This window comes from Mobula hypostoma, chromosome 6, assembly GCF_963921235.1.
Source record: "Mobula hypostoma chromosome 6, sMobHyp1.1, whole genome shotgun sequence".
NCBI lineage: Eukaryota > Metazoa > Chordata > Chondrichthyes > Myliobatiformes > Myliobatidae > Mobula > Mobula hypostoma.
The window spans coordinates 133,212,022-133,226,602 of NC_086102.1; the positions used below are offsets into that span (position 1 = coordinate 133,212,022).

Below are 14,581 nucleotides of genomic sequence, written 5' to 3' on the forward strand. Positions count from 1 at the left end.
ACATCTCCCTTCCTGATAGGCTGAATGCATGATTTAATGCAATGAATGATGGACAGTGAGGAAAACCTCCTCTTCCCCTGAGGAATTGGTACTCTGTCTGGCCGGAGCTGAGCGGAGGTGCTTCCTAACCAGGGTAAACCCACTAAAAGCCACGGGGCAGGACAACATGCCTGGTCATGTGCTGAGGGATTGTGCGGCTCAGCTAATGGAGGTCTTAACGGACATCTTTAACATCTCTTTGCAACAGTCCACTGTCCCTACAGGCTTCAAGGTAGACATCATCATTCATCATCATCATCGCCCAAGGGAGCGACTGTAACTGGCCTAAACGATTACTGCTTATTGTCACTATTCTCAACAATCATGAAGTGGTTTGAGCGACTGGTTATGGATCATATAAAATTCCACCTTCCGGCTACATTGGACCCTTTCCAGCTTGCCTACCACACAGAATGGTCCACTGATGATGCCATAGTCTCGGCCCTCCACTCCGTCCTGTGCCAGCTAGAGGACGAAGCCTCAAACACCAGGATGTTGTTTGTCAACTTCAGCTAAAGTGTTTAATATGAACATCTATCAAAGGCTGATGGGTAAACTGTCCTCTACGGGACTCAACATCCTGCTCTGCAGCTGGATCTTGGACTTCTTGACAGAAAGATCCCAGTCAGTCCAAGTTGGCAGAAACAGCTCAGGCTCCATCATGCTGAGCACTGGTGCCCCTGGTGCTGACTCACAACTGCACTACCAGATCCACTCAGCAGCAGCATTGGTAAGTCAGCATACTGATGTAGGTAGAGATTCTTGCCAAACGGTCTGAGAACAACAGCCTTAGTCTCAATGTGGACAAAACAAAAGAGATGATTGTGGACTTCTTGAAAAGTGCAAGTTGACATCTCTCCATTATCAATGGCTCTGCCATGGAGAGAGTGAAGAGCACAAAGTTCCTTGGTGTGCACATAACAGACGATCTAACATGGACCCATGACACCTCCTCATTAGTCAAGAAGGCACAGCAACATCTACACTTCCTGAGGAGACCAAGTGGTTGCAAAGCCTCCCGCCCCCATTCTAACAACTTTTTACAGGTACACCATCGAGGGTATCCTATCTGGCTACGTCATTGTTTGCTATGGAAACTGCAAGGCATCAGACTACAAGACCCTACAGAGAGTAGTAAAAACTGCCAAGCGAATCACTAGGGTCTCCTTCCCTCCCTATTTGTGACATTTACTCGGGGCACCCAGAGCATTGTTGAGAATCCCTATTGTTGTTGTGTGAATGAAATTGCCAGAGAAAATTACTGGTAGATTCAAAGCAGTTTCTTTACTTGACAAAACAAGGTACAGGAGGCATCGTATGGAGACGGTTTCAGTCAAAAAATCTTGCTGGCCTAACTTGGGCCTCAATATTATACGTGCCAAACATCAAAGGACAACCCCATATTTACAATGCATGAACAATGCTTTCTTTGAAACTACATACAACCTTCACACCTGCTGATTCACCTCCCAACCACAGACATCCAAATTAATTTTAGGCTACATCCACACTACGCCAGATAATTTTGAAAATGAAGCTTTTTCTCTTCGTTTTGACCCTCTGTCCACACTAAAACGGCGTTTTCATCCCCCGACAACGGAGATTTTCAGAAACGGTCTCCAGAGTGAATAAATCTGAAAACACTCAATATCCATTGTAGCATGTATGGGGTAAATGGAGGGATTTAAAAACGCTGTCATGACAACACCACAACAATGCTTTTGCTGCTTTTGCTTGGTACTGCGCAAGCACTGCCATACGGCTGTTATAACACGCAGTTGGTGTGAACAGCGGGAGAGTTAAATTGTAAAGTGAGTTTTTTTGACTATTTAAAAACACTGTCATGGCGTGCCGGAACAGATGGCCACATCGCGGCATTTCGTTGTTTTCTTGAACGCAACCCCCCCACATAACCTAACAATTTCAGAACAGACGGCAATGAGACTGAAGCCAGAAGAGTTAGAAATATACTCACCAAATACTTTGACCCATAGCTTACTGAATAAATAAGTATACGCACTTTGCCCTGTTTTCTGTCTTTGCTTGTATGAAGGTGGTTTACTTATTTATGCAAGTACTTCTCTGACAATAGATGTGTAACAGCCTAATGTAACATTGTATGGAAATACAAGATAACACTGATGCAGACATGCTTTATACATTTAACAAGGTGCTTTATTAATGCAACAGAGTTAGTCAGTTTTTCAATGTCCGTCGTCAGCCGGGTCATACTGTCCGTAAACTCCCTGTCGGTTGCCTCCTTACGCTCCAGTATTTGTGTTTTTTTTTAGTTTTAAGTCCTCCTGCGCGAGAGCCAAGAGCAATTCCTTTTAAATTTTTCTAGTCTGTAACTAGACAAATGCGCACCAAGTATACCGTTTCCTCTTCGCTTGTTTTCTGTGTGTCCTGCACATGCCCAGTAGGAGATTCGCCCAAATATCCATCTAATGTGGACAGAGGTATTTTGAAAAACGCTTAGTGTGGACACCTGTCGTTTTTACTCGAAACCGGCGTTTTCAAAATTATCCGGTGTAGTGTGGACGTAGTGTTAATCAAAATTGTTTGGAATAAGGTTCACAGCTTTTAGGAACCCACTGTTCAGTGCTGCACTCCAAATTAAATGCACAATACATATTCAGATGTGAAGACTGGGAGCCAAAGTCAACTCTTTGGGCTGAAACCTTCGACTGTACTCTTTTCAATAGATGCTGCCTGGTCTGCTGAGTTCCTTCAGCATTTTGTGTGTGTTGCTTGGATTCCCAGCATCTGCAAATTTTCTCTTGTGCACAATCTCTTTGACCCATTACAGTCAGGAAGGAAGAATAGGAGTATCAGGACTCGCACTGCCAGACTGGGTAGCAGCTTCTTCCCTCAGGCTGTGAGACTATTGAATACCTTACCAACACCAAGGTCTCATCACTAGGACAGCGAGTGGTTAACTATACTGTTTACCATTTTCCTGTGCTGTGGACATCACAGACATTTTGAATTATATTGTATTAAATTATTTGTGGTAATATTTTGTTTTATGAGCTATGCCTGATTTATGTATTGTAGGTGTATTGTATTGTTGTACATAGGTACAGTCAGATTACAGTAAAATTGAACTTGAACTTGAGCTGGAGTTGGAAAATATTGACATGTACTACTAAAATTAGTTGAGAATGAAGGTCTGTAGTAGTGACTTCACTTCGAGTCACACAGCACTGAAACAAGCTCTCTGGCCCATCATAAGCGCGAGAAAGTGTGGCCCATCATTGCCAGGCTGATAGTCAAGTAACCAACTACACTAATCCTATTCTCCAGTACTTGGCCCGGAGTCTTCTAAGGCTGGGCATTTCAAATGCTTGTCCTGATATTTCGTAAAAAGAATGATCGTTCCTGCTTCCATCAACCATTCAGGCCCGCATTCTAGATTCTAACCACTCTCTGGATGGAAAAAAATCTTCTTTAAATCTGCCCTAAATCTTTGCCCTCCAGTCTTGCCCTCCATAAATTCTGTTATGGGGAAAAAAAAATCTCTGCTTACCCTACCTATGCCTCTCATAATTTCATACACTTGCAGTAATTCTGAGTCCCCCTTAGCTTCTCTACTCCAAGATGGTTAAATCCAATTTCCTTTCTGAACTCAAATGCCTTGGGCCAGGCAAAATGTCCTGAGCACTTTTTCAGGGCAATCGTATCTTCCAGAAGGTGTAGTGACTAGCACTGCACACAGTACTGTAGCTATGGCCTATGCAATATTTTATCAATTTGTACCATAACCTCTGTGCCCTAATCTATGCCCTAGTTCAAGGCAAGTATCTAGTGTTTGTAATGGGGGGAGATTTCAAGTTCAGAACCCTAACTTTCACTGTGTACCTGAAACCCAGGTTTCCTTGGACTGTGTGAGTCTAGGGTATACACACTCCAGTCCCGCCAAATCCGTGAGATTGGAATGGCTCACTCACCCCAAACCCTGGTTTGTGTGGATGCTGTGTAATTTGCTACCTGGTACAACTCGGTGCCAAGAAATCACAGACAGCACATGGCATACCATTGAAGGAATTATATTTATGAATGGTAACTTAACTAAAGGGATAGTAAAGAAAAAAAAAACAAAAAGGGCCCATTACAATTAAACAGTGCACAAGTTGGAGCTCAACTCTTCCAAAAGTCACATTCACCGATCCTGAGTAGACCTTCGCTTGCTCCATCAAGTCACGGTCCCCCACTGGGTTCAAATCCTACGACTGGTTCTCTCCGGCGTCTTCTCTCTTCATCTCCCACCAAACCAAGACCCCAGCTCACACTGACATCAGGCACACAAAAAAACCCACTCCCCCAATTGGATGGCTCACATTCCAAAGTACCTGCTATCTCTGACCATAACCCAAACACTACTTTGACAGAAAGACCGTTACATTAGCAGTCAAACCTTTATCAGGGCGTTACATACATTATAACCCTATTATTTCTCCCAAGACAAATCACCTCCAACTTATTAAGATTAAGTTCCATATGCTGTGACTTTTCTCTTTTTATCAACTTGTCCATTCATTATGAGCTTTTCTCATTATCAATGACTATCAATTTCTTGCCACCTGAAAACCTACTAGTCATACCTCCTACATTCCCATCCAAACCATTCAAATAGACTGTCTATTAGTAAAGGCAATTTCGATTATATTCAACTTTGTGATAGGAAGCAGAGGGCGATGTAGGAGGGTTATTTTTTGTAATAGGAAGCCCATGACTCAGGGTGAACCCTCTGTTTCCTATCACAAAATTGATTAAAATCAAAATTGCCTTGGGATCCCAAGGACTCTAGCCCATATGAGAAGTCTCTCAAAAGTTTAAAAAAGGTCAAAGTGAATTTATTATCAAAGTAGATGTAAGTCACGATATACTACCTGGAGATTCATTTTCTTGCAGGCACTCATAGTAGAACAAAGAAGTACAACAGAATCAATGAAAAACTACACACAAAGACTGACAAACAACTCATGAGCAAAATAAGACAATCTGTGTAAATCCAAGAAAACCTAACAACAATAATAAACACGGAGAACATGAGTTGTAGAGTCTTTGGAAGTGAGTCCACTGGTTGTGGAATCAGTTCAGAGTTGAGGTGAGACCTTGTCAATAGCCTTGCTGAAGTTCATGTGGATCAGATCAACTGCAGCTCCTCTCCACCACATTCTATTACATCTTTGAAAACTGAAGTCAAGTTAATTAGGCACCATCTCCAACCCTCCCCCCCCAACAATGCCACGTTGGGTATCTCTGACTAATCCTCACTTTTGTGTAATCCTCACTTAAGTGTAGATTAATCCTATCCCCCTCATTCTTTTCAGTAACTCCCTATAATTAACATTAGACTCAAGTCTATATTTACCTGGCTTATCCCTACAAAGAGTATCATATTTGCTATCCTCCAGTCATGTGGCCAGTGAAGATTTTGAAAATCTGTCAGACCCAAAGCAATATCCTCCCTTGCCCATTAAAGCACCTTGGTTTATGTTTCATGCGGCCTTGGCAATAGTAGTTACTAACTTTTAGGCCAACTACAACACCTAATACTACCGTTTTAATGATGACTTGTTCTAGAATCCCCCTTCTGAATTCTCCAATTATAGTGCTTAACTCCTTTCCAAATTGAGATGGAAAGTATTAATTTAAGACTGTGACTAAATACTCTGGCTCCACATACAGCTTGCTGGTGTCTGTAATAGGCCCTATTTTTTCTCTAGGTACCTTCTTGCTCTTAAAATGTTTATAAAATGCCTGGAGTTTTTTTAAATTGTATCTACTCATGATTTCATGTCCCCGATGCCATCCTAATTTCTTTAATTACCCCCTATACATTCCAAATTCTTACGGGCTTCCACAATTCTCAGTTCTCTCTACTTGTCATATACTTCTTTTTGTTTTCTTTATCTAATGTTGATGTCCTTTAACATCCATAGTTGTTTGATTAGTTCCTGCTCTCATGGGAACACACTGACACCAAACTCCCATTACTTTATGCAAATTTACCTGCTTCCGATCTATTTTTGCCAGGTCCTGTCATATGGTACTGAAATCTCTCTTTCCCCAATTCAGGACCTTAACTTCCTGCCTTTTTCTTTGCTACGTTGAAATTTAGAGTATAAGCAGTATCTCCAAAAGATCCAATCACTTGCCTAATTACATCCCCTAAAATTAGGTCAGGTCCAGGATCTATCAGTACACTGGCTTAAAACGTTCTCCTGGACACAGCTTTAGAAATCCAATCCCCTCCATGTCTTTCACATTAAAATGGGCAAGTTGAAATTGCCAACTAATGTAAGACCAGTAATCTTGCACCTCCTGGGATTTGCTTGTACATCTGCTATTCTACCTTAAACTGACTTTCAGGAGCCTGTGGCCTTACTTGAAGAGATATCAAGATACCAAGTTCTACATTTATGGATTGAACTATGGACTTCTTCAGTCTTATGCTTTTTATATTCTGTGTTTTTGCCTGTTCTTTCTCATTTTTGTGTGGGGGAAGAGGATCAATGTTCTTATTGCGTTTTGAGTGGGGGAGGGGGTTTGGGGGGGTCGATGTTCTTGTATTTTGTTAGTTTTTTTGTGGGGGGAGGGGGTTGATGACTGTGTTGCCATTCTTTTTTTGTGCGGTGGGGATAGGTTTGCTGTTCCTCTTTAAACGACTGCCATGGTTTTCTTTGTTTCGTGGCTATCTGGAGACGATGAATCTCAGAGTTGTGTACTGCATACATACTTCGAAAATAAAGGAACCTTTGAACAACTTCCTTTTTTGCTGTAGTAAAGAACTTCTCTTTTTCATCCCTCACAGCACACCTGAAGATTCTACACTTTGAAAGGTTGAGCTCCGACACTGCCCTTTTTTCAAACAAGTCTCTGTGAAAGTATCAGACAGTGAACTACCATTCCCATGTGCCATTTGATATTCCAAATTCAGCTGCTTTACTATTCAGAACTGTGCATTAAAGTCAATGCAAGCTAGATTTATCCTGAATGTATTGGACTGACTAGTGTGGGCATGTGGCCAAGTGGTTAAGGCATTGGACTAGTGACCTGAAGGTCGTGAGTTCGAGCCCCAGCCGAGACAGCATGTTGTGTCCTTGAGCAAGGCACTTAATCACACATTGCTCTGCAACGACACTGGTGCCAAGCTGTATGGGTCCTAATGCCCTTCACTTGGACAACATGGTGTCGTGGAGAGGAGAGACTTGCAGCATGGGCAACTGTTGGTCTTCCATACAACCTTGCCCAGGCCTGCGCCCTGGAGAGTGAAAACTTTCCAGGCGCAGATCCATGGGTCTCGCAAGACTAACGGATGCCTTATTGGACTGACTTAGTTTTCCTCCTATGTTTGACCGTAAACACTTCCTCACCTCCATACATTGCACATCTACTGTACCTCATAGTCATAGTCATATTTTATTGATCCCGAGGGAAATTGGATTACGTTACAGTTGCACAATAATAAATAGTAATAGAACCATAAATAGTTAAAGATCGTAATATGTAAATTATGCCAGGAAATAAGTCCAGGACCAGCCTATTGGCTCAGGGTGTCTGACCCTCCAAGGGAGGAGTTGTAAAGTTTGATAGCCACAGGTAGGAATGACTTCCTATGACGCTCTGCGTTGCATCTCGGTGGAATGAGTCTCTGGCTGAATGTACTCCTGTGCCCAACCAGTACATTATGTAGTGGATGGGAGACATTGTCCAAGATGGCATGCAACTTGGACAGCATCCTCTTTTCAGACACCACCGTCAGAGAGTCCAGTTCCATCCCCACAACATCACTGGCCTTACGAATGAGTTTGTTGATTCTGTTGGTGTCTGCTACCCTCAGCCTGCTGCCCCAGCACACAACAGCAAACATGATAGCACTGGCCACCACAGACTCGTAGAACATCCTCAGCATCGTCCGGCAGATGTTAAAGGACCTCAGTCTCCTCAGGAAATAGAGACGGCTCTGACCCTTCATGTAGACAGCCTCAGTGTTGTTTGACCAGTCCAGTTTATTGTCAATTCGTATCCCCAGGTATTTGTAATCCTCCACCATGTCCGCACTGACCCCCTGGATGGAAACAGGGGTCACCGGTACCTTAGCTCTCCTCAGGTCTACCCACCAGCTCCTTAGTCTTTTTCACATTAAGCTGCAGATTAACTTCATCTTCCTAAATGCACTTGCAAACCTCAACTCAAGGACAGGCAAGTCGGATAGATTGCTCTTGAGCCACAGGTTGTATTAGTCCCTCCTTCCCAGAAACACTCCCAGTGATCCAGAAGTCTAAAACTTTGGCACCAACATGCTATCTCTTTAGCCACCCATTCATCTGACCTGCTCTCCATTTCCTAGAGCTGCTAGTATGTAGCACCACTATGACAAAGATACTGCACTCTAATATGCAACTTTCTCCCTTCAATATAAATTGCAAGATCTTGCCTCTTTTTGTACCTCTGATATTAATACTAAAGTTGTTTACTCCTCTCCTTTCAGAAAACTCCATAACTACTCTGTGGCTTGCTTGATTCTAGTTCTGGGAGTTTTCCCAGATTCATGTTGGTGGCGTCATAAGTGCCTATTCTCCTCTTTACTGCGTCACTTATCATTGATGACTTTGTACTACAGGTGCACATTCCTTTATCCGAAACTCTGAAATCCAAAAAGCTCCGAAAACTGAAGTTTTTTTCTCCAACAGCTGACGTCATTCAGGAGTGACGTGGCAGCACTAGCAGAGGCCGCCAGACGTCAGTTGTGGCTCAGCGCTCGTACTGGTTACACATGCATTTGCAGTTCACTGATATTTTGTGTTTAATTTCACTGTGAAAATGTCAAAAAGAGCTGCAGATACCCCTATAGGTAACAATGAGAAAAAGAGAAGGAAGCATCTGTGACCAGTGGGGTACCGCAGGGTTCAGTGCTGGGACCGCAGCTGTTTACAATATATATTAATGATTTAGATGAGGGAATTAAAAGTAACATTAGCAAATTTGATGATGACACAAAGCTGGGTGGCAGTGTGAAATGTGAGGAGGATGTTATGAGAATGCAGGGTGACTTGGACAGGCTGGGTGAGTGGGCAGATGCATGGCAGTTGCAGTTTAATGTGGATAAATGTGAGGTTATCCACTTTGGTGGTAAGAACGGGAAGGCAGATTATTATCTAAATGGAGTCAAGTTAGGAAAAAGGGGAAGCACAACGAGATCTAGGTGTTCTTGTACATCGGTCACTGAAAGCAAGCATGCAAGTACAGCAGGCAGTGAAGAAAGCTAATGGCATGCTGGCCTTCATAACAAGGGAAATTGAGTATAAGAGCAAAGAGGTCCTTCTGCAGCTGTACAGGGCCCTGGTGAGACCACACCTGGAGTACTGTGTGCAGTTTTGGTCTCCAAATTTGAGGAAGGACATTCTTGCCATTGAGGGAGTGCAGCGTAGGTTCACAAGGTTAATTCCTGGGATGGCGGGACTGTCATATGTCAAAAGATTGGAGTGACTGGGCTTGTATACTCTGAAATTTAGAAGGCTGAGAGGGGACCTTATTGAAACATATAAGATTATTAAGGGATTGGACACGCTGCAGGCAGGAAGCATGTTCCCACTGATGGGTGAGTCCAGAACCAGAGGCCACAGTTTAGGAATTAGGGGTAGGCCATTTAGAACGGAGTTGAGGAAAAACTTTTTCACCCAGAGAGTGGTGGATATATGGAATGCTCTGCCCCAGAAGGCTGTGGAGGCCAAGTCTCTGGATGCTTTCAAAAAAGAGATGGATAGAGCTCTTAAAGATAGCGGAATCAAAGGTTATAGGCATAAGGCAGGAACAGGATACTGATGGTGGATGATCAGCCATGATCACAGTGAATGGTGGTGCTGGCTTGAAGGGCCGAATGGCCTACTCCTGCACCTATTGTCTATTGTCAATAATGCAGAAAGTGGAGTTATTGCAGAAGCTTGATCATGGTGTGTCTTTGTGGCATTTTACTGAAGAAAATAGTGTCGGAACTACCACTGTATATGATTTAAATAAACAGAAAGACAAGTTACTGAAGTTTTATAGTGACAGTGACGTTCTACATTTATTTAAGTCATTTACCATGTGTTTGATTCAGTTCGTTTGAAGCTGTATATTTTTACGTTTTATTGAATGTTTTTGTTGGAAATAATTTTTTTTCTTGTCATTATTCCCTAAACAATACAGTATAACAACTACTTACATAGCATTTACATTGTATTAGGTATTATAAGTAATCTAGAGATGATTTAAAGCAGGGGTCCCCAACCTTTTTTGCACCATGGACTGGTTTAATATTGTCAATATTCTTGCGGACCTGCCGACCGGGTGGGGGGGGGGGTGGTTGTTCAAGTAGGGCTAAACTCACCTCAACATGTCTTTTACAGTTAGGGTTGCCAACTCTCTCACTCCCAAATAAGGGACAAAAGTAGCAGTCAAATCCCGGGACACTTTACACAGGAAAGATTACAATGACTATGAAGCCTTGCACGGGCACCTGTGTGCACATGTGTAACATGAGAATGTGATGTGCGCATGTGTGTAGGTGCCGACTTTTTTTCCACAAATTGGTTTTGCCTTCATCTTCCCGACTATACTGTACATACATTATTTCTACTTTATATAGGCTGTGTATTTATCATATCATTCCTGCTTTCACTATATGTTAGTGTTATTTTCGGTTTTGTGTGTTATTTGGTATGATTTGTTAGGTTATTTTTTGGGTCTGGGAATGCTGAAAAATTTTTCCCATATAAATTAATGGTAATTGCTTCTTCGCTTCACGCCATTTTGGCACGAAAGGTTTCATAGGAAAGCTCTACCTCAGCGGGGGAAAATACAGAACAAACCAATTTAGCCCAGTATAAGGGATGGCCCAGCAAATACGGGACAGTTGGCAACCCTACGTTCAAGTTCAACAGTGCGTGACAGGAAACGAGGAAAGGTGCAGCAGACTCATATCGTTTCCTCACGGCCTGGTAGCACATGCTTTGCGGCCCGGTGGTTGGGGACCGCTGATTTAAAGTATACGGGAGGATGTGCGTAGGTTTGGTGCGCCGCTGGGTCCTAAAGTCATCCGCACCGAGTCAGGTTAAATAAGGGCCTTGAGCATACGTATTTTTTGGTATCGGGCGGGGGAGGGGTCTGAAATCTGAGAAATTCTGAATTCCGAAATGTAGCTGGCCCCCAGGATTCCGGATAAAGGATTGTGGACCCGTATTTATCTTGTACTGTACTCTTTTTTGTGGCTGAGCCATTCACAAAGGCCATGATTTGCCTCTGGTTGGACTCTCCAGAGATACGTTAACCTCCACTGAGAAACAGTGGGTGAAATGAAGGAAGAAAGAGGTATATAAATGATAAATCTGCTGGCAATAAGGTGCTTTGAACTAAACAGACAAAGTACCATTAAAAGTCTATTGAGACATCTCAAGATATTCTTCACAGAGTGACTGACCAACATATGCCAGACAATCCAACAGAGCAGTGGAGCCAAAAAAGTTATGAATGAATTGAATACTGAAGAGTTTTAGTATTTCTGTGAATGGCCCTCAGCACTTGTAATATCCAACCCTAATATACCATAATGAGGCAGGCCATGAGACACTGTATCAGGTTTTTGTAGACAGCTTGTGGTTATTCCTGCACCTAATTCCTGTGACACCCGAATGACCTAGAAGCCCATATAATAGCTGTACACACAGGGTAAGAATAAGGAATAACGAGCAATAAGAAAACAGCATTTAAGCTGGAAGAAGACAGTAAATGTAAGACTGTTGAAATGAAATGCATTCACAATACACCTTGAACCCAACAATTAGATAACTCACATCAGACACCATATAGTCACATCAGGCATAAAACAATGGCTTAGTTAGGAAACAATAAATCATCTTAAATTTTTGTAGCTACCGTACTGCCACTGTCCCTTATTCTAGCACTTTATTAGGTAGTGGCCACTGGGTGTATGTCCATGGTCTTTTGCTGTTGTAGCCCATCCACTTTAAGCTTCAATGTGTAATGTGTTCAGAGATGCTCTTCTGCATACCGCTATTGTACTACATGGTTATTTGAGAGAGTGTCACCTTCCTGTCAGCTTGAGCCAGACTTGCCTTTCAGTTCTCCTCTGACCTCTCTCATTAACAAGATGTTTTCACCCATAGAACTATGCTCACTGGATGTTTTTTTTTGTTTTTCGCACCATTCTCTGTAAAATCTAGACTTATGTGTGTGGAAATCCCAGGAGATATTCTGAGATATTCAAACGACCTTGTCTAGCTTCAACAATCATTCCACGGTCAGTCACTTACATCACATTTCTCCCCCATTCTGATGTTTGATCTGGACAACGACTGACCCTCTTGACCTTGTCTGCATGCTTTTATGCATTGAGTTGCTGCCACGATCGGCTGATTAGATATTTGCAGTAATGAACAGGTGTACCTGATAAAGAGGTATGAGGTGATACATAATACCTGGGACAGAGTGAAACTGAAATATACAACAAATGGGTCAGTGAGACTAAAAGTGGCGGGTGAGCAATTGATCTGTGAACCCAAGATCACTCTGCAGTCTGCACTTGCTTCTGCTGTGATGCTGAATGTTATCACTCCTATTTCACCTGCACCTTGATGATTCCTTAGATACAGTCCTCAACATGACTGAACCATAAACCTACTTGCAATTGTGCGTACCTTGAGATAGGAGTCCCGGTAGAGACAAGCGGCGACACATGCCCTCTGACCCTTGCTCTCGGATATCCCCCAAGCTGAAGCTTTTCTTGTCGGGCATGCATTCTTCACTTTTCATCCGCTCCTCCCTCGTCTCCTTGTGCTGGGTCCCACCGCTTGCTGTACTGCTGCCACTGCTTTCTGGCAGACTTGGAGACTGGTAGTAGTAGTTCACAACCTTTCTGAGAGACAGGGCTTCATAAGTGGCTGCCACCCTCTCGCCAACCACTGAGGCGCAGGAAACCACCAGATTATTAAACGTCGATGGAGCTGCAGATGAAGGACTGGCGGGACAGGCATCCTCCAATGAAGGTGAGTGTCGCGAGCATGGAAGGTGTGTGCTTTTCATGGGGTTGTCCTGCTGGGAAATGTCCGACAGTTTTCTGAGGTACTCCTGCACAGCCTTCTCATCAGGGTACTGAGAGCTCCTGGGTTTCGAGTTATTCAGGGCTCCGTTAGGCTCCAGTAGTAAATTGGATGTACTGCCATCCTCAGTTTTGCCTGGATGTTGTGTCAATTCCATCTGATCGGCAACAGAGAGGACGTGTTCCGGCTGCACAGTCTGAGGTAGTTCAGTGGTGTGAGACTCTGTGGTATGATTGGGAGGGAGAGAAGGGGAGTGGTTTTCTAGGTCTGACTGAGAAGGTTTGGGATCAGACTCGGACAGCACCATACCCAGGGGGCAGTAGTGACTGTCTGATATGATCACATGGTCTTCTTTGTCAGTCATGGTCAGCAGCAGCTGGTGGCAGTGGTGGCACTTTTCAGAGTTCTGCTTCTCATGGGGCAAGGGTCTCTGAACTAGCGCCAGGCTGTGGTGGGCACCGCAGGCGATCTGTACCACCACCCGGCCGGCCAGGTGCTCCAGCTTCTGAGGCTTTGCCACGGGGAAAGTCGCAGTGATGAGTCCCAGCTGGCAGCCGCTCCCCCAGGCCCAGACCTCCCGCCTCGACGACAAAGCCAACGTATGGTGCTCTCCGCAGGCCAGCTGCACTGTTTGAGTCAGCTCAGGGGGGCTGGATTCAGGGTCAGAAATTGGGACCAGGGTGGGCTTGGGGACCTGTCTCTGATTCTCGATTGCACATTGACAGGATGAGTTCTCTCCCCACATGTACACTGCTCCATCCTTGGTCACGGCTCCACTGTGGTAACTTCCAGCGGCCACATTAACCACGTGCAGGCCGACTAATGCCTGCTCCAGCATAGGGACTGCTGAATCTCTACTGTCACAGTCTGGTCTCCACGGGAAGTGCCCAAAACTGTAGACTTCGCCATCTGTAGAGGGAGAAACAATTTCAGCCATCAGTTCATCCAAATAATCTGCATTTAGAAAAAAAACTGCTCTTGGTAAATATTTGCAAAACTAAAGCAGGAAATGATGAGGGGGTTTAGGAGGTTGGGTTTGAAGATGTTTAAATAGGATGCAAAAGTGGATATAGAGAAATTCTTCAGTATGATACCTAGTTGACTAACGGCAATGATAGACCACAAGACCTTAAACGATAGAAGCAGAATTGGGCCACTAAGCTCATCAGGTCTTTTCCACCAATTGATCGTTGCTGATTTATTATTCTCTCTCAACCCCATTCTCATGCCTTCTCCCTGGAATCTTTTATGCCTTTACTACTCAAGAACCTATCAAACTTCGCTTTAAGTACATCCGATGACTTAGCCTCCACAGCAGTCAGTGGAAATGAATTCCACAAATTTACCACCCTCTAGCTAAAGAAATTGTTCCTCATCTCTGTTGCACAGGGAACCTTCCATTCTGAGGTTGTGCCCCAGTTTCTAAACTTTCC

The 14,581-nt window shown here is 43.7% G+C and overlaps 1 protein-coding gene across 9 annotated transcripts in view; it reads right to left on the minus strand.

Moving 5' to 3' along the window:
* The window catches only part of als2b (alsin Rho guanine nucleotide exchange factor ALS2 b), a 142,242-nt gene that overhangs the window by 95,620 nt on the left and 32,041 nt on the right, over positions 1–14,581 (minus strand). For all 9 annotated transcript variants that reach the window (XM_063051770.1, XM_063051774.1, XM_063051766.1 and 6 more), the window contains one exon: positions 12,747–14,057. In XM_063051770.1, coding sequence (XP_062907840.1) covers positions 12,747–14,057 — 1,311 coding nt within the window. The remainder of the gene's footprint in view (positions 1–12,746; positions 14,058–14,581) is intronic.